The sequence below is a fragment of the Pholcus phalangioides genome, unplaced genomic scaffold (assembly GCF_987345545.1).
Source record: "Pholcus phalangioides strain wild (caught in Gottingen) unplaced genomic scaffold, Ppha-v1.0 ptg000007l_1, whole genome shotgun sequence".
NCBI lineage: Eukaryota > Metazoa > Arthropoda > Arachnida > Araneae > Pholcidae > Pholcus > Pholcus phalangioides.
In genome coordinates this window covers 43,022,798-43,041,468 of record NW_028301600.1, presented here as the reverse complement: position 1 = coordinate 43,041,468, position 18,671 = coordinate 43,022,798, and the positions used below count along the sequence as shown (strand labels likewise).

General features: G+C 35.4%; 1 protein-coding gene across 9 annotated transcripts in view; it reads left to right on the top strand.

Annotated features, from left to right (window-relative positions):
- The window catches only part of HUWE1 (HECT, UBA and WWE domain containing E3 ubiquitin protein ligase 1), a 564,154-nt gene that overhangs the window by 139,129 nt on the left and 406,354 nt on the right, over positions 1-18,671 (top strand). For 8 of the 9 annotated variants that reach the window (XM_089233267.1, XM_089233272.1, XM_089233273.1 and 5 more), the window contains exons 20-21: positions 11,917-12,018; positions 13,582-13,662. In XM_089233267.1, coding sequence (XP_089089393.1) covers positions 11,917-12,018; positions 13,582-13,662 — 183 coding nt within the window. The remainder of the gene's footprint in view (positions 1-11,916; positions 12,019-13,581; positions 13,663-18,671) is intronic. The other variant, XM_089233268.1, reaches the window with a different exon arrangement.

The window sequence follows — 18,671 nt, the reverse complement described above, 5'->3', positions numbered from 1 at the left end:
GACTATCCGGATAACTCGACATCTATTATTCCCTTAGTTGCCCCAATACTAATTTCAATGGAGGGAAAACTCGCTAAGTCATATCTAACTCGCTGATACATTGTTTGGCTTAGCGCCGCATAAGTTTACTACGATTTTTCTCCCTTCACCACGACCGGTTTTTAGAATTCCTCGTGTGTTACCATTCTATAATTTTTTGCCGTTGTCTGTGGGTACTTCGATAATCCTTTGTTTCTTCTATATGATGGGTCCCTTTTATGTGCTGTAGGTGAGGGGGACGGGGTGGCATGCATGTGAAGAATGAGTGTTTGAATCCTCTTGACCGGCCCATCATTTTAGTGGCGTTTCCAGGACAGATCTTTCATTCTTTTCATGGTGAAAAGAAGTGTGGATGATCCGTAAAGGGGATCATTCAAGTATTATGTCAGCATCGAGGGGGAGGGGCTTTCGGATTTGCTGACTTTTGATGATAGGGGGGGGGGATGGGGCTTTGAAGGTTGCTCACGTCATCAACCACCCCTTTTTGAAGATATGAAATATTCTAAGCTGCTGACAAAATTTTGCTGACTGGGGAGGGGGGTCAAAAATGGCTGAAAATCTGCTTACGTAAAACTTGAATGGCTATAAAGTGGGGTGTGATCCCTATTGAATGTTGACAATTTCAACATCCAATGAAGATTAAAATCTTATCTATTGTGAGTTTTGATATTGTCTGGTGCGGCGAATGTTTTTGGCGGAACTAGGTTTTACGATTCCTTGGAAAAGGAGTAAAAGAAAAAGAACTGAGTCCTAGTTAGATGCTGAATATGTCATTTGGTTATCGACAGCCATGAATGCAATGGAATTCAATGGCTGCTCGCGAACTTCATACTTTAACTTCAAAATCAAAAGTTGAAATTTGCAAAAAACTAGAATCGGGAAAAACTTGGAGTGAACTTGCCAAAGAATATGGAGATGCACGGAACACCATTTGACATTTGTAACAAAAGAGGGAAATTTTTTCTCAGTATTTGAATCTTATAAACCAAGCAGAAGACAAATATGAGAAATAAGAATTCAGTGATGTAGAAGAAGCAACTCTTTTGTGGTTCAAATACCTTGATCTCACTCAATCCCATTATCAGGATCAATAATTCCAGAGGAAGCAAAAGATTTCACAAAAAGTCTCAATCAAGGAAATTAGGAATTATCCTAAGCATGAAAATGTGTGACAGAAAATTTCAGACAAAAAAATTTGTGTATCTTGGAATGGACGCAAGAATTTGTTTTATATGTAGTTGAAATGATTGATTCTGCATGGAACACTGGCATGAGTGCCACGATTCGGATCTGCTTCCGTCATGTTGGTTTTTGTTCTGAGTCTTTGGAAAACTATTATTTCTCCGAAGATTCCTCCCAGATTAATTGTGGAGAAAGCATAAATAGCATTATTGGTGACTGCATCAGGGATGAATTTGTGAGTATTGACTCTGATCTTGTAACTTCAAGAGTTTGAGAAGACGGCAATATTCTAGAATCAATCAACCAAAGCAAGTGCTTCTGGTTTTGAAGAAATAGATTCACAGAAAATTCAGATGAAGTATCTGCACCGTCTGTCCATGATGCATTAAAAACTCTAAATGTGACAGAAGTTGCTTCGTACGCTGTCAAGATAAAGCTGAACAATCGCAGAATCAACTGGATAATGTAAAAGAATTTTTTCTCTTTTTTCGGAAAAACAAGCAAATATACTTGATTATTTTTCATGAGGTTTAGACTTATATAAGAAGTCTTTACCTTTATATAATGTTTTGATTCTATTTTGAAACAACCCTAAATTAAAACAAATGTGAATTAGCATTTTATTTAATACAATTGTTAGAATGTATATAATTACGTACAGAAAAACGATCGGATAAAAATTTTGAGTGAAACCCCGCTAACTCGACATCCGTTTAATTCGACATGTTTGTCGATACTTTTGGGGTGTCGAGTTAGAGAGTCTACTGTATATATATACATACACACACACAGGTTGTTGCCTTGAAGTGGCGACAAACTCAGAGGAGTGATATTAAGCATCAAGAGGAACAAAAATTGTGATGGAACATTTTAGCACCAACCACGTTTAGTTGGTGAAAATCGCAGAAATACTTATAAAGGGTATGACGTAGGGTAGGACAAAAAGGCCAATTGTAAGTAGAAAAAACATTTATTTCATAGCATGATTATAACTCAGCCTGTGGTTTTCAAAATAAGTACAAAAAATTAAAAGTACAAAAATTATTTACTTGACATCATAATTACAATACAGGCTATGCATCACAGTTCAATGTCTAAGTAGACGAAGAGAAATGATTACACGAGTTGTTCAAAGCTAATTATTGTACAGGGTTCATACAGTCCTTGAAAAATCATTACAGTCCTTGAGAAATCATTACTGTCCTTGAAAAAAATGGTTTTCAAGTGCTTACAAGTGGGTGAAAAAAAATTATTTTGTGTGAATTTCTTCCATAAATTTTTGTCCGCCTTCAACTCTTATCTCCTCTAAACCATATTCCACTAGGGTGAAAATGTGTAGAGCAACAAGGGTACAATGATTTTGTGACAATGTTCAAAGCAGGACATATGGTCACGCTTACCTGAGGTAATTCTATGTTTAAAAAGATATCTGAAATATGGCAGCAAAAAATTTCATCGCTTCAAAATATTTTAAACTATTGAATGTCAGTTGAATATATGTGGGCTGACCATATTTCCTTGAAAATCGTCAATTGTCACCAAAAATGTTAACAAAGGTAAGCAAAGTTGCCAATTATTGCTCAAATTGCCAAAAAAAAAGCAGAAAATGAAGCACCATTGCATTGAAGCAGAAGATTTAAATGGATTCTATATGTGGGGAAGGGAAAAACGTTAACATGACAATATTTAAAGTCATAATTAATCATATGATTCATAGGATTAGGAAAATAATTTGAATATTTAATTTCAGTAAAGAATAAAAACTTCAATAGGCATTGTAGAAAATAATGGGACATTTTTTCATGAAAAAATTGGGATGGCCAAAATTACATGAAAATACAGGAATGTCCCAGGAAATACAGGTCATATAGTCACCCTAGATATATGATTACATGCTTTTTAACTTTTTTTCGTCAAAGGCAAATTTCAATACTGTTTCAAACATAAAATGATTTCTGCTTGAATGTTATTTGCATACACAACTACAGTGGCTTTTTTTTTCAAAAGCAAGACCTTTAGAACTTGACATTGTCTACAAGTTGAAATGCGAATTATAATTGTTTTAAAAAATTATATAGCTTTAAATAATTGGCGTTTCAAAATTAAAAATGAGTAAATGTTAGATATAAATTGAAAAATCCAAGTAATTAAATTTTTTTTAAAAATCATTGATTTTATTTTTGTATCAACTGTTTATATGAATGTCCTTCAATTTTAAAATTTTGTCCGGAAAAGTGCTTGAATAGTCCTTGAATTTTTTTACTTTCAAAGAGTATGAATCATGTTGTACTTCATTATGTACACCACAATCTGTGTTGTAATTATGCTGTGAAATAAGTTTTTTCTACTTATCTATTGGTCATTTTTTCTCACTCTATGTCCTTCATAAGAACTTTTACAATTTTCACTGATTAAACATGGTTTGCCATATTATGTTCTAAGGCAATTTTTGTTCCTCTTGATGCCTAATATCACTCCTCAGAGTTTGTCATCACTTGAAGGCAACAACCTGTATATATATATCAATATATTGAGAATGCGTGAAAATCTGAAGGATTTCTAGGACTTCTAATCAGTTATGTCATCAATTGATTTTTACTTTCCTGGGGTGTCTACCATCATGGAAAAGTCACGGAGTAAGAAAAAGGTCACGGAAGTCCCGAAAATGTCACAAAATTTTATTGAACGTCAGATTTTTTTGGTTCTCTAGAGACATTTTTATTGATTTTTCACTTAAAATCTAGGTTTTGGAGAAGCTGTGTCATTCAATATTTATTTCTTCTCTCTTGGGTTTCTTTTTTTTTTTGCTCTGGAGGGATAGATGGGAGAGTAGCAGCAGAAAAGAACATTGTCAATTTGCAGGTGTGGCAATAAAGCTTTAGCCTGGATGAACAAAAAAGAAAACTCCCTTTTCTTTCTTTGCGTGCCCGGACCTTTCAATATCTGTAATATTTCGCTAAAGTAGTGTTCTCAGGATCGCATGTTAATTCCTGGGGCTGGTGACTGGCACAACAGTTGGGAGTCCTCTTGGGAGTAATATTGGTTTTCCATAGAAAGGACATGACCTTCCCCCCACGTCGTGGAGCAGGGGATCTATTACCCTCACGTTGTTATACAACGAGGTGGTTAGTGACGTCACGCCCTTAACGCAAATTCTCAACGAGCCTCATAACGCAAATCTCAGCGGCCATCGTCAAAAACTTGATTTTTCTCAGCAACGCGTGGTATGTCATTATCTATTTTACGAAAAACTCCCTGGTCTGAGAGTTGTGTTAGCTCCGAAAGGGATGGACCAATCGGATAATTTTCTCCGCTGCTGATAATCATCATCACTATCAACGAGTGCTGCAGCGCGTGCGTTATTATTTTATTTATTTGTGCGCGTTAGTGTGTGTTGGTTGTCCGTAATTTTTTAAGCTGCATTTTTTTTTAAAATTCATCCGGATTATTTTTATTTTCATCAAAAATTTGAGAAAAAGGTAGGCTATGCACGCATATGATGCTGGCACGGGGAAATTTTCTAAATTATTACGTTTAAAAAATGATTTTCTATTGAAGTTCAATGATATGAATTTCCAAAACGACTAGCAAAAATATCATCATACACTGCTGGCCACCGTAAATGCAACACCCTGAAGGAAGCATGCAAATAATATGAAATTTACAACATGCATTAGCGGAGGTGAGATATGCAAATGATTAGAATTTCAGCGCAGACGCACATCACGCGCGCCTGTGGCGCCACTTTAAAGCGCTATTTAAGGCTTGGAGATTTCGACGATTTGAAGTACGGCAATTGTGTTTTTCTTGTGGTTTTTTCAAAAAAACAATCAATTATGCCTCATAGAAAACAGTGATCATCTTTTGATCAAGTATCCGAGTTCGACAGAGGAAGGATAGTGGCCTACCGAGATTGTGGATTATCTTTCAGGGAAATCGGTAGTCGTGTTGGACGAAACCAAACAACTGTAATGCGGATATGTGGTCGTTGGATGCAGGAGGGTACGGTGGACCGACGTGTTCGATCGCATCCACCTCAGTGCACCACTTCACGAGATGACAGGCGTATTGTGCGTATGGCAGTGACGGATCGCTCAGCCACATCACGAACCATAGCACAGCACATTCAGTCTGTACCGCATCATCCAGTGTCTGCACGTACCATTCGACGCCGTTTACAGTAGAGTGGTCTGTCCGCAAGACGTCCATTGCTTCGTCTACCCTTGACGCAGAACCACAGACGTCTCCGCCGCCAATGGTGCGATGAAAGAAGGATGTGGACGGCACAATGGAATGAAATTGTCTTTACTGACGAGTCATGCTTCTGTCTGCAACACCACGATGGTCGGATTCGAGTCTGGAGACACCGTGGAGAGAGGATGCTGAACAGCTGCGTTATGCACCGCCACACTGGTCCTGTCCGGGTATTATGGTATGGGGCGGTATTGGATATCACTCTCGCACTCCTCTAGTATGCATTGCCGGTACTTTAAAAAGCCTGCGCTACATCTCCGAGGTGTTAAAGCCAGTTGTCCTTCCTTACCTTCAGGGCTTGCCCACAGCCATATTTCAACAGGATAATGCGCGACCACACGTGGCACGCATTGTCCAAAGGTTCTTCGTCAATCGCCAGATTGAATTGCTTCCCTGGCCAGCTCGCTCTCCGGATCTTTCGCCGATAGAAAACATGTGGTCCATGGTTGCTCAACGATTGACCCAGATTACATCCCCAGCTGCCACACCAGATCGACTTTGGCAATGCGTGGAAGCTGCTTGGTCTGCTGTACCCCAAGAACACATCCAAAGTCTCTTTGAATCAATGCCGAGGCGTGTGGCAGCGGTGATCTCCAACAATGGCGGCTACTCTGGCTACTGATTTTGGCAGGAACCACACTTCACAGAAGTCTATAAATTTAATCATTTGATGCTTGGTCAACATGTGATCTACAAAATAAATATTGTTGCGATATCTCTTGTCTTTCTTGGTGTTGCAATTTGGGTGGCCAGCAGTGTATATTACCATGTTTTTAGCATATTTATCTACCGTCTTGATATGAAGTCAAAATCAAGGACAAGTAACCTTTTATTTACATCATTAATTAGACAATTGGTATCCTTGTTTCACACATGAAAATGAAGTGCCACCAAATTAACACTGTTGTTGACATTTTTTTTATACTACGATCAGAAAATGCACTCAAGGATTAGAAAAAATGTATTTGTTGATTAATAAAATTTACTTTGATTTTTTATAGTGTACAGAGTATAGTGTGTGTGTGTAATGGTGTTTACTGCATTACACTTCTGTGTGCTGCACAGAAAGTAGCAATACTTAATTGATATTACAAAATATCAATGTTATTAAACTAATTAAGAAGGGGAAAATCTGGAGACGTTTCAATATATATTGACGTCAATTTTGTAAAAAAAATATTGAGTGAATTTCAAAATGTCTTGAAAACATCGCGATAGAGAGATTTACCAGTTAAATAATATTCTTCTATTGAGATGAGTTTAAGATTAGAATAAAGGCATTTCCATGCAAGATTAAAAAAAATAATAACGTTGTGTAGAGTGATTTATCTTTGTACCGAGTATAATAATTTATAACAATTTATCACTATGAATAATTTTTTCCAATCAGTATGTGTACAGATAACGTTTTAAACGATAATGCTGTCTCTGAATCATGTTACTAAATTAAGGAACGTAATTCAGAGAATTATTATTCATTATAATGAACAACTTGATAAATTAATAATGAATGAATAATTTCCAATTCTGATTTGTCTCCGTTGCTCTGACCATCGAAAAATGTACGCGCGAGCGGCCATGTTTATTTCCGTAACGCAAACATAACGAGTGGTCTCCGGTTCTCGTTAGTTAACGTTTCACGTACCGATGCCGATAACGAAAATCGCTTGTAACGATGTGAGAAAAATCAACCTTTAGCGATGGTGACGTAAATCTATCCCACAATGCACCGCAAACACGTTTGAAACGCGGGCATAACGACATGAGCGTAATAGACCCCCAGGGCTGTTGGATTTTTGGCGGGTCCACAAGTCAGAGTTTTCATGGGGGGGGGGGGGACTCTCTGTAGTGCATTTATAGCATGAAAAAACGAACAATGATATTTTATACGATCATGCATTAAATTTTTTCATTTAAACAGTTGTTTACCTTCTTATCCTAAAGAGGACTTCACATACTTGGGATATAATGGAGCTAGTATAATTGATTTCATCCTTATTTCTAAGACCCTATATAATCAGTGACAGATTTTCGGGTTGGTATATAATAATCCTTCATTTAATCGCACCCCAGTCTGGGTGTCATTATTTTGCCCTCATGACTTTTCCGATCCAGGGCATACTGAATGCTAAACAGGAAAAGCTCGATGGATCGAGAGTTCAAAGTTGAAATATTGCCATTATCTAAATACAAATTTGATTAAGTTAACTGAATCAGAAATTCTAAACAATCCATAACTTATATCACCACTGCGGTTGTTAAATCAGCCAAATGTTCGGGTATGACCAAACATCCTAATTCTAATGCATGTATTTGTAAACCTAATTGGTCTGATGTCGAATGCTGTGCATCTAAAATTGAAATGCTTAAGATGCTCCATAAAACAGCATAGAGCTAGCTCTATGTAATAAGCATAAAAAATTTTATGCCCAAAAGAAACTGGATTATTTTGTGAATCTGAATGAGAAGTTCATAGGTAGTCGAGATTCTAAAACTTTTTAGTCACTGTTGGGTAGTCAAAGCAAGAATCCCCTTCTTCCAAATAATAAACCAAAACAAGACTGGTTCAGTTACTATTCTAACCTGTTTTTGCTCTGAACCGGTACCACGCTTCGTTTATGTAACCATAACATAGGATTAGACCCTATATTAGATAGCAGAATTTCTTTACGAATTGAATATAGCACTGACAAATCTTAAAACCAACAAAGCATATGGAGTGGATCTCATATTAAATGAATTCTTGATTTATTTAACACTTATTGGCAAAAATATTTTACTCAACATTTTTAATTCATTTGAGGGCCTGCATTCCAAAAGATTGGCTTGAAGTCATGGTGTTGCTGATCTACAAAAAAGGCGATCGTTCGCTACCTTCTAATTTCCATCCTATTTCATTGGTATCTTGCCAATTTAAATTGTTCATTACTATTTTTAATGGGAGATTAACGAAATGGTTGCAAATTAACAAACTTACACCAGAAGAACAAGCTGGTTTTAGACGAAAATAGAGTTGCTTCGATCAGATCTTTGCTCTCAATTGCTTAATACAACAGAAACTTTCTAGACCACGCCATAGACTTTATGTTCTGTATGTTGATTTTATGAACGCTTTTGACAGTATTGACCATGGAATCCTTTTTTATGTTATAAGTAGACTTGAATTAAGTTCTTCTTTAGTAAATGTGATTAACGGTATCTATCGTAAAGCTTCTCTTGCAATAAGAATTGATTTCGGCTTTACTGATAACATTTGTATTCAAAAAAGGTCTGTTGCAGGGAGAAATATCAAGTCTAACATTGTTTTCCGTATATATTATGGAATATTATTGGTATATTATTAACTTAACTCGGATATTGCTCCTATTCAACTTAGTTCAGCTATTTCAATTCACTGTAATTTTTGCTGATGATTTATTAATTCTGGGGGACTCTCCTATAAATTTACAAAAGAAAATAAATATACTTGATGGATTTTGTGAGGATTTTCATTTAAAAATTAAAGGCAGAACAAAGATCATGGTTTTCAGATGGGGGGGGGGGTAAATTAAAAATGCTGAAAGGTGGATATTCTGGAATATTTCATTGGAAATTGTTCATAATTATATTTATTTGGGTGTCTCATTCTCTTCTGGTTCATTCAGCCTAGCAAAAATGCTTCATTAATGTAATTAACACTTCACAAATTAATTAATCTAGAAAAAAATTCTTAAATTTTAGTAAAAACCATTTTTAATAATTTAATTTTTTTTGCTTAATGAATTTGTTTGGAAATTCTTGATGTTATTAACCATATAATTGAAAATGTTTTTTTCTCCAGTTATTAAAGTATACTTAATTAGGAAGCTATTTTACAAAAAATGATAAAAATTAGGTGAATATAATGTATTTAATGAATCATAAATAATGCAGATTAATTAGCAATGATTTACGATATACCGGGTGATTGTAATTAAATTTTTGATTTAAAACTGTAGAAGAGCCATTGTCAGAATGACTTGAAAATTTACATGAATATTCCTGAAGCAATGAAAGTTTATATAGCAACGAGGAAAAAAATACTTAAATAAAAAATTAACGACACTGTAATCATCCAACTCAAATTTGCTTGCAGAATGGGAGCGATGGCCATTCAAGGCAAAATGATAATTAGCATTGCATGATATTATAATTTATGGAAACATCACAAAAATGAAGTAATTAAACAAATAATATAACTTAAGAAATGTTAAATATATTGTCCACTTATGGCAATGAGGTGAAAGCACAAAATGCTTGTTCAACAACAGATGAGACTGTCTTGGTCGTGATGTGGATATGCTTGCAATTCCCCAAAGTTTGCAATCCGACTACTATTTGTAATATTTTGAGGTACCCCAGCCAGGAGTTTCAAGGGTTAAGGTCAAGTGAACTGACGGCTGGCCAGGTGTCGTGCCATCCTGTTATTGTCAAAAATGGTTTCTCAGCAGCTGCTTTGCTGGTATTTTGATGTGCATCTTGATAAAAGTTGTGCTATCCACACACTGATGCTGTTTAACTGTCGAAATGATGTGGTTGCACAAAATAGATTATACTGCTGGCCAAGTACAGCATCATCTATTTGCACATTTTTAAACTACTTGCACTTTTTTTTCTTTTGCCAAAGAAATTCCATTGCTTCGGGAGTATCCATGTAAATTTTCAAGTCATTCTGACCAGTAGCTCTTATTGTATAGTTTTGGTTCAAAACTTTGTATGTATATATATATATATACAAATTAATCTTCCTGCGTGTAGCTGATTATTTTTCATAAAGCTGTTACTACTATAAAGTAGAACCGTGATTAACTGGGCTTAATGGTGAAAAGTATTATAAAAAATTATTGAATATTAAGACTGGGTGATATACAGTATGAGATATGCTAGTTATGGGAAAGAAAATGAAAATGTCTGAGTTAATGTAACTACTAGTACACTAGTCTTTGTCCTTGAAGGACAGCTGGTGGTCTTTATTGGATTATAGGACCATCTGCTCCTAGCATGATGGTGTCACTACTGTTGCTGTTTCTTTGTGAAGGGAAAAAGAAACCCTGTGAGATATAATACACCACTACATTTAGATGTGTGATGCAATCCTTATTCATGAATTTGCTAAAGATATATAAAGCATCATAATGTTGCCAATAGTTAAAAAATGTGGCAAGAATGAGAAATTTTGGCATCTATTTATAACTTTGAGCAACGAAGATGCTTAATATAAAAAAAAAATTATATTCAGGACACTGAGATTTTTTTTGTACAAAAAAACCACTTATATCATCTTATATTATTTAAAGATATATTATCAGAATATACCTTCAGAATATAAAATGTAAGAATAAAACATTGGCTAATAATGAAGAGAAAAAAAACCACTTGGTTAAAACCAAACAACCCTGCCATGGGCAATGCAAGATTTCCTCAGTTATGTCTCTTTATACTCCTTAACAACTTTTCAAGTGTACTTGAAAACCACAAAAATAGTTAACTTCCCTGGGGAAAATTTTCGATAAAACTGGCTTTAGCTACCTTAAACTGATTAATCCCATTGTTCACAAGCAGCATCTCCCATTTACGATGGACATGTTAATTTCACAGAGTATCAAATTAGATATGCAATTTCTTCAAACATGTAATGGCTCCACTTTTTACCACACCATTAAAAATTTTGGAGTTTAGGACTACCTATTGAGCACATCTAAAATTTTATACAAAAGAATACTAATACAACTGCGTTTTGGAAGTAACTTTGTTCTGATAAATGACTATTTTTAACTATAAATTCTGCTACTAACATATTGTAAGTACATGTTTTTCCACTGCCCTACATTTGGGATTAGAGAAGAAAATATCTTGGAGATGCAGTGTCCTCTTCCCTTAATCAGTTGCTCACTCTGAGAAGTATCCATATCAAAAATACTTTTTTTTAATTTCCTTATTGCTGTGGTCAGACTTCAGTCACTATATGGTGAATAAGTCTTGTTTCCGACTAATTTAATATTTAAGTATTGTACTTGGGTATAGATTGTGTGTGAATTTTTTTTTTCTATTTATTTTTTACCTTTCGTTCCATGATACTTGTTTTTTTTCCATGTTCAGAGTACTTGCCAATTGTTTCTTGTTGATATTATCTTATTTCGTAATTGTTCTTTGTTTTAAATCTATATAATTGTCAAAATATGAAAAGTACGTATGCATATTGATAACATCAGTTGGGGGCCATACCACTTGGAAATATGATTTTTCTAAACGAATTTTATTCAGGATCTATAGTTAACAGGAAATACAAGGGGTTGGGGAACTTCTGTTAATCTCTGATGTAGTGATAATTGTTTCTATACAGATTGAGAATAGCTTATCCTCTCATCGTGTCTTGTATTTTTATTTTGTAGTTTTTTAGTTATGCATTTTTTTCCCTTTTAGCAGTCCATTGCTTTCCTCAGCGGGCTGCACTATTAAAGTCTATGCTCAACTTCCTTAAAAAGTCGATACAAGATTCAAGTTTTGCTGAAAACATAAGACACTGTGAGTATGAAATATGAAAAGCTATATCATAAATTTGGTTCTTATATCCACTTCTCAAACATATATAATGATGTAAACTAGTAATTAAATAAATTCCAAATGATACGTATTTGATATTTAAATTGTGCTATCAAATGATTTTGTTTTCTGTCAGTGGAGGTGTCATGAAAAATTTTTCAAGTATCAAGGCTTTAACATTAAAGCAGAGAATTGAAGATGTTCATCTTTTGTATACAAATTCAAAGGCCACAACAGGCAAATTGTCTAAGAAGGTTGCTGAAAAAAAGATGTCTATAAAAATATGGATTTCAAATATAACCAAAATGCAGCAACCCAATATAAATCATATAATGACAGAAAAAACTAATAATTATTACTACCATTAGCCTGGATGAACAGAAAATAACTTTTCTTACTTTGGTTGTAGGGACCTTTAAACATTTGCAATATTCCCTAAAGCAGTGTTCTCAGGATTGCCTGGTAATTCCTAGAGGGGGGGACAGGGTTAACTGGCAAGACAGTTAAGAGTCCTTGAGAACAATATTGGTTTTCCGTAGAAAGGACATAACCTTCCTCCAACATCGTGGAGCAGGGCTGTTGGATCTTTGGCGAGTCTGCAAGCCGGAGTTTTCATGGGGTGGGGCTCTGTAGAGAATTTATTGCATGAAAAACACAATGAGATGGTGATTGTCCCGGAGCTGACATGGCTGTAGCCTGTTATGAAGCTGATGGGGCTGTAGCCTGTTATGAAGCTGACAGTAGGGGGACTGATAGGGTTCCGGCTTGGGGATCCGAGATGATTCTCAATTTTTTACAAAAATTTTATTATTGCCAGGCTTATGCCATAAATTTAATTGTTTTAATTCGCTTATTTTCAAGGAAGAGTAAAATTTAACTTGTCCATCTCCGTAGCAAATTAAAAACAAGTCCAGAAAACATACAGGAATTTTTTTTTCATGAATTTTATGGTTGATATCTCCTAAATATCATCTAAAGGATCAGAAGGAAAATAATGAAAGAAAAAAATAAAGAAAATCAGTTCAAATCTTAAGGTGATCAAGAACTGTTCAAAACAAGAACAAAAAAAATTCCAGCTGAGCCAATCCCAAATAAGAAATAGCCTAATGTTGAAAGAATCTGTCAAAAAGCCTGAAGTGTAAGATCGGTAGGGGGATTATCGGGGGGGGGGGAAGAGGATAGAGGGTTGTCACACACACACACAGTGGCTTCTACTTGAAATGCTAGGTAGATATCTTTGATATAAAATCTTTTACTTGATAAGAGTGACCGTTGGATTTGTGTGTACTATGGAAAGAGTTCCCGATGTGAATGACAATTTTCTGAGGAGTAGAGTGACACATCAGCAGCTCACTAACAGTAGAACCCCTATAAAGAATAATTGGGATATCCAAAAAGTGACCCGGTAAGCAAAGTGACACATTAACAAGGTTTGATTGTAGTGCCCGTATACAGTAATATGATTTGATGGATATGATTTGAATTGTACTTGTGTTTTATTTTGAAGTTTTCTATAAACTTGATTGTTTTTTGTTTTTTTTTCAGTAATGGATGGGAGTTTACCAGGAGCCCTTGGACATATAATCTCAAGATCTGAATATTATGGACCATCTTTGTTTTTATTAGGTGAGATCTGTGTATGGGTTGCTTTTCTTTTTGCTAATCAAAATAGTGAAAGTTAAGGGAAAGACAGTTATGAGTTTTTCTGTAACAATTTATTTCTGATACAAAAATAATATACATATCGTGGCTTTCACTTTATACTTAAGGTCGAAAAATTAGGAGAAATATGAAATATAATAAAATGCTTTTGAAAAATAGCATATTGAAGAGCGTAGAATAAGTAGCATACCCACTTATCCTACATCTGTCCTAGTTTTCCTACTATTTTAGCAAAACAAATCCTGTGAACAAAATTCACTTAACTTACTCTAATAAAGATGGAATTATCCAAATTCAGCTTAATAATAGAAATATAGTAGTTTGCAATCTGAAAGATTCTGTGAACCCATAAATTTTACTGTGTTTTTTCAGGTTATTTGAGCTCTGTGAGCAATTTTTCTTTTATTGAATTTGAGGGCTTGAAAATCATTATTTAACCATGTTTTACGTAATCATTAAAACATCTGTTCTGGATCGAAAAAGCATTCTGAATTTACTTTATATACTTTTGTATAAAATTAAGATAATTAGTACATTATGTTGAATTCCTGGGAAACTAGTGGGCAGATTTTAATTAAATTTGGTACAAATACACAGTTATAACAGAGAAAGAGATGTACCATATAAAAGTCATAGTATGCACTCGTGATTGTCAGTAAAACTTATCATTGCAGGAATGTCAAATTCATGTTTTGAGAGATGGAACCAAAAATGAGTCTAATATAGGGGTATGGGCTCCTCTCACATTCAGACAGGTCATACAGCGTGACTGCATACTGGACACGGGGCAGTTGAAGAGTCCCGCTCCTGCAGCAATGCAGTTTGCAGTTTCAGAATGGTTCTTGGAGGAGGATGGCGAGATGCTGTTGTTCTCCCAAGAGCGTCCTAGACATGTTCTATAGGGTTTAGGTCAGAAGATCTGGCTGGCCAATCCATACACTGAATATCCTCACTATCCAGATAATTGTTGACCAGGTAAGCCCAAAGTGGACGAGCATTGCCATCCATGAACAGGAACAGAGGGACAATTGCGCCCCTGAAAAGTCAAACACAGGGCTTTAAGATCTCCTTTCTGTACCACCTAGCAGTCACGGACCCTCTGCCAAACACATTGATGGGTTTGCGGCCATCTAAAATGATGCCTGCCCAAACCATGGTTCCTCCACCACCACCATAGTGGACCATTTCTGTGATCGTGGGAGGGATAGTATCAATTACCAGGCTCTCTCCAAATGAGTGTACATCGAGAATCAGTGTCCAGGCTGAATCTAGACTCATCTGTGAAGAGCACGCTGCTCCACTGAAGTCTGGTCCAAGGCATGATGTCTGCACCATGTTAAATGTGCTCTCTTGTGTGCTGCAGTTAGGTTAGCAAGACGCAAACAGTGGGTCTTCTGTCATAAAGCCCTCTCTCATGAAGCCTTCAGGCAACAGTAAATCATGAAACTCATGTTACAGTGGCAGCATGTGGCTCATGTGACAGCTGTGATGCTCTAGCAGTCCTGTGGTGGCATGCTGAAAGTGCCAAATAACAATCCTCATTGGTCATCATGGCTCTTTGATGACCTTGTCCAGATCTCGATATGGATCCAGTGTCCTGAAACTGTTTCCACAAATTGCAGACAACACTGGGTGTAACATCAAGTTCTGTAGCTATCTGCACTTGTGATTGCCTTGCTTATGATTCTCCACCTTATTCTGTCATTCATACGTTTGTGGCTACATATTTTAACTGACAGCTTATAAAATTTACCAAACTTGCGAGAAACAGTGAATGTTGCCGAGGAGTATGAGCACACGAATCGTGGAAAATGCCTCGTGCCCTTAACCCCTCCGTGGTCACAGCTCCTCCCATGCACGTGTATGCTTAGGTATTCGACACTTAATATTTGCATACTTCTGTGGCATTATTTGTGCCTTTGGTTCAGTACTTTATGTGAAAATAGACATAATGCGCAAATTCTCTTAATTTTGCACGAGTAATTACCACTACTATATGATACCCAGATAGTGTTGTGAAGACATAGAAGAGATTTGGTGCAATCGCTAACTGGTGATTTAGAAAGTCTATATGTATCGAAATTGATTTCATCAATTGAGACCATTTTCTTTATACTATAAAGTATAGACCTGCCAGCTTTACAGATTTAGCCTGACAATGCTGGATTTTGCAATGCTTCCATATTAAGAATTCATATTGTAGGGTTCCAATTATTGTAATCAAAATTAAAACTTGAAAATGAAGAAAAGAAACATTGAGTTAACAGTTTTCTGCTGTCATTGTTTCTTTTCTTTAAAAAATTGACCCTTATTCCCACTTACAAAAAAAACTGACATAGCATCACCTGAGTAGTACGGTGATGAAAGCCATCCAAATCAGTGAATGTAAACGAACATGGTGGCCCATTCATGCTGACAGTTTTCATATATTTTTTGTCTTTGATCCTAAGACAGCTGGTAGATAATTCAATAGTTGTTGCTATGCTGGCCATATTTCATAGCAAAAATTGCAGGAAATCAGGATCTATATACTAATACAAAACCACACATGCACCTTGGGATCTATATACTGGAAAATACAGGACATAACATGTGATCATTCTTAATCACAGATCAGAGGGAAACCAAGGGCTTCCATAAATATGTTTATTAAAATGATTTAAAAATAATGAATGACCAGAACAGGACAAAAATTTTCAATCCAAAAATATTGAATTTTGATTCATCCTTTGCAACTTTATCCCAAAACAACCTTTGAAAAGTGCTATGAACATCTCAAACCGTTAATTGATCCTGTCTCACCCTGAAAGAGTCGTCAGAAGTTGAGAAAACGTCACAAGATTATAGGGGTCACAAGGTCACAGATTTCTTCAAATTGATTTTCAGATTTTTTGACAAGTTTTTGCGCTGAATTTTATTCAAAAAATATGTCAACTTTAAAGCACAAGTGTGATATAGTTTTCTTTATTAAAAAAACTCCCACTGCAAGCAGAAAAATAACTATGGTCAATCATCTTTGCAGTAAATCTGAATGAAATGTTTCACTCTGCAAATAAAAAAAAGCTAATTTGTAAACTTCACTGAATAACAATTGCTAAATTTTCAAACAGTGTCAATTCTCCAGAAATTTTCTCTTTATTTTATGGAAAAAAAACTTTCTGCACAGCCAAATTAAATAAACTAAGAGCTAATTTACTGAAGAACATTTAAGATGTTTCAAAACCATACTCATTCACTTCTGGTCAACAGGGGTGGCTCTAAGGTTGTTCTCTGTGCAACACGCCAACTCTATGAGGAGACCCAAAAATTTTTTTTTAAATCATTTTTGTTATCAATCCTAAATATTCTTTATTTCATTGGTTTTTTCTCAACATTAATTTTCTTGCTCAAATCCTGACTATAAAACAATATTTTATATTTTTTGCTATCTCAATATTTCCTTTATTTTATGCAATAAGACATTGAATTGATAAACCTTCGGCACTGATCTGGATGTAACGGCATCGAACCCTATTAACGCTATAACAATTGATGAGCTTTTTTTTAAGTATAACTCCAGAATCTCTTCATAAAATCAACACCATGTACAGTCATCAGATATAACAAAACCATCAGTGTTTGATGGACATCACCAAAATCTTAAGCCTTCAGCTGCTGGAACCAAAAAATAGAGACAAGTGAATCAGAAGAATTTTCTGGACAGCAGGTGTACATTGGGCTCTTTACCTTTTTGATTCCGGACATGTTTTGTATGTGAATTTTTTTGTCATCAAGATTTTGACCATGTGGAAGAAGCTAGCTGCATGGATACTGTAGCAATTCATATTGGTGAAACATCAATGTGTGTAGATGACAATTTCATTTGTCATTAAAGTTTTAACCATCTGGAATCAAAAGGTAGACAGCCTAATGTTCACCTCTATCCAAAGGAGTCTTCTGATTCATTGGTCTCCATCTTTTGGTTTCAGCAGCTGAAGAAGGCTGTTAGAAGACAGAAAACACAGATTGAATTGCAAACTTCAGCCATGTCCTACAAAAATCATTGATACTTTGATTTTGTGATATCCGATAATTGTACCTGATACTGAACCTACCAATAGTTTGTGGAGTTGTAATAAATGAAAAAGCTTAATAACCATTTAAAGGTGGAACAATGATCAAAGCCGCTCATCATTTTGGAATTTTTATTTTGAGGTCTTTTTTCATGCCTATACATAGATCAACTTCAAAATTTGAAGAAAAATTTCATAATGTTCCCATAAATGGAAAAAAAAAAAATAAAGTAAAAAAGCTAATGTTCAAATTTTTTTCACTCCCCAAGTGCCAATGTTCTATAATGGATCATTGGCACTTGGAGAGGGGGGAAAGCGGAAAGTGGTATAATCTATATCATGATGATTAGTTATTTCTGGAATAAAGTTATCACACAAAATGTTTGGATTTTACTGCAAATTCAAATTCACAACACATACCGGTTTTTTAACTCAAAAATGTGTGTAGAAATTCAAATTTTCTGTTAATTCCAGTGAGTAAAAAAAAGAAAACATCTTTGTTGGAGCTGTTTTGTCACATTGGTAGCATTTATACATGCTGTTTTCGGCAACCTCACACAATTGTTGCATCACAGATTCCCAGTTCTGTAGCATGATTGGCATATATCTACATTCTCTAATTCGGAATGGAAGAATTTCTGAATATCCTACAGCTTCTAATGTGAGATATCTTTTTGACATGATTACACACACAGCTGAACATAACAAGGCTATCTACAATTGCGATCTCTGTTTGATTAGTCTGCGGCTCGCAAAAACGTGCATTTCTAAGAATGCAAGAATAAAAAAAGTACTTGCCCAATATAAACAATCCACCCCAGAAAGCACATTCTTCTGTGGCATATTTCCCAGAATCCTCCCCTATGGACATATGGTATAATGACAACACCCTGGGTTTCGAATGGTGCACTGCGCACTAGA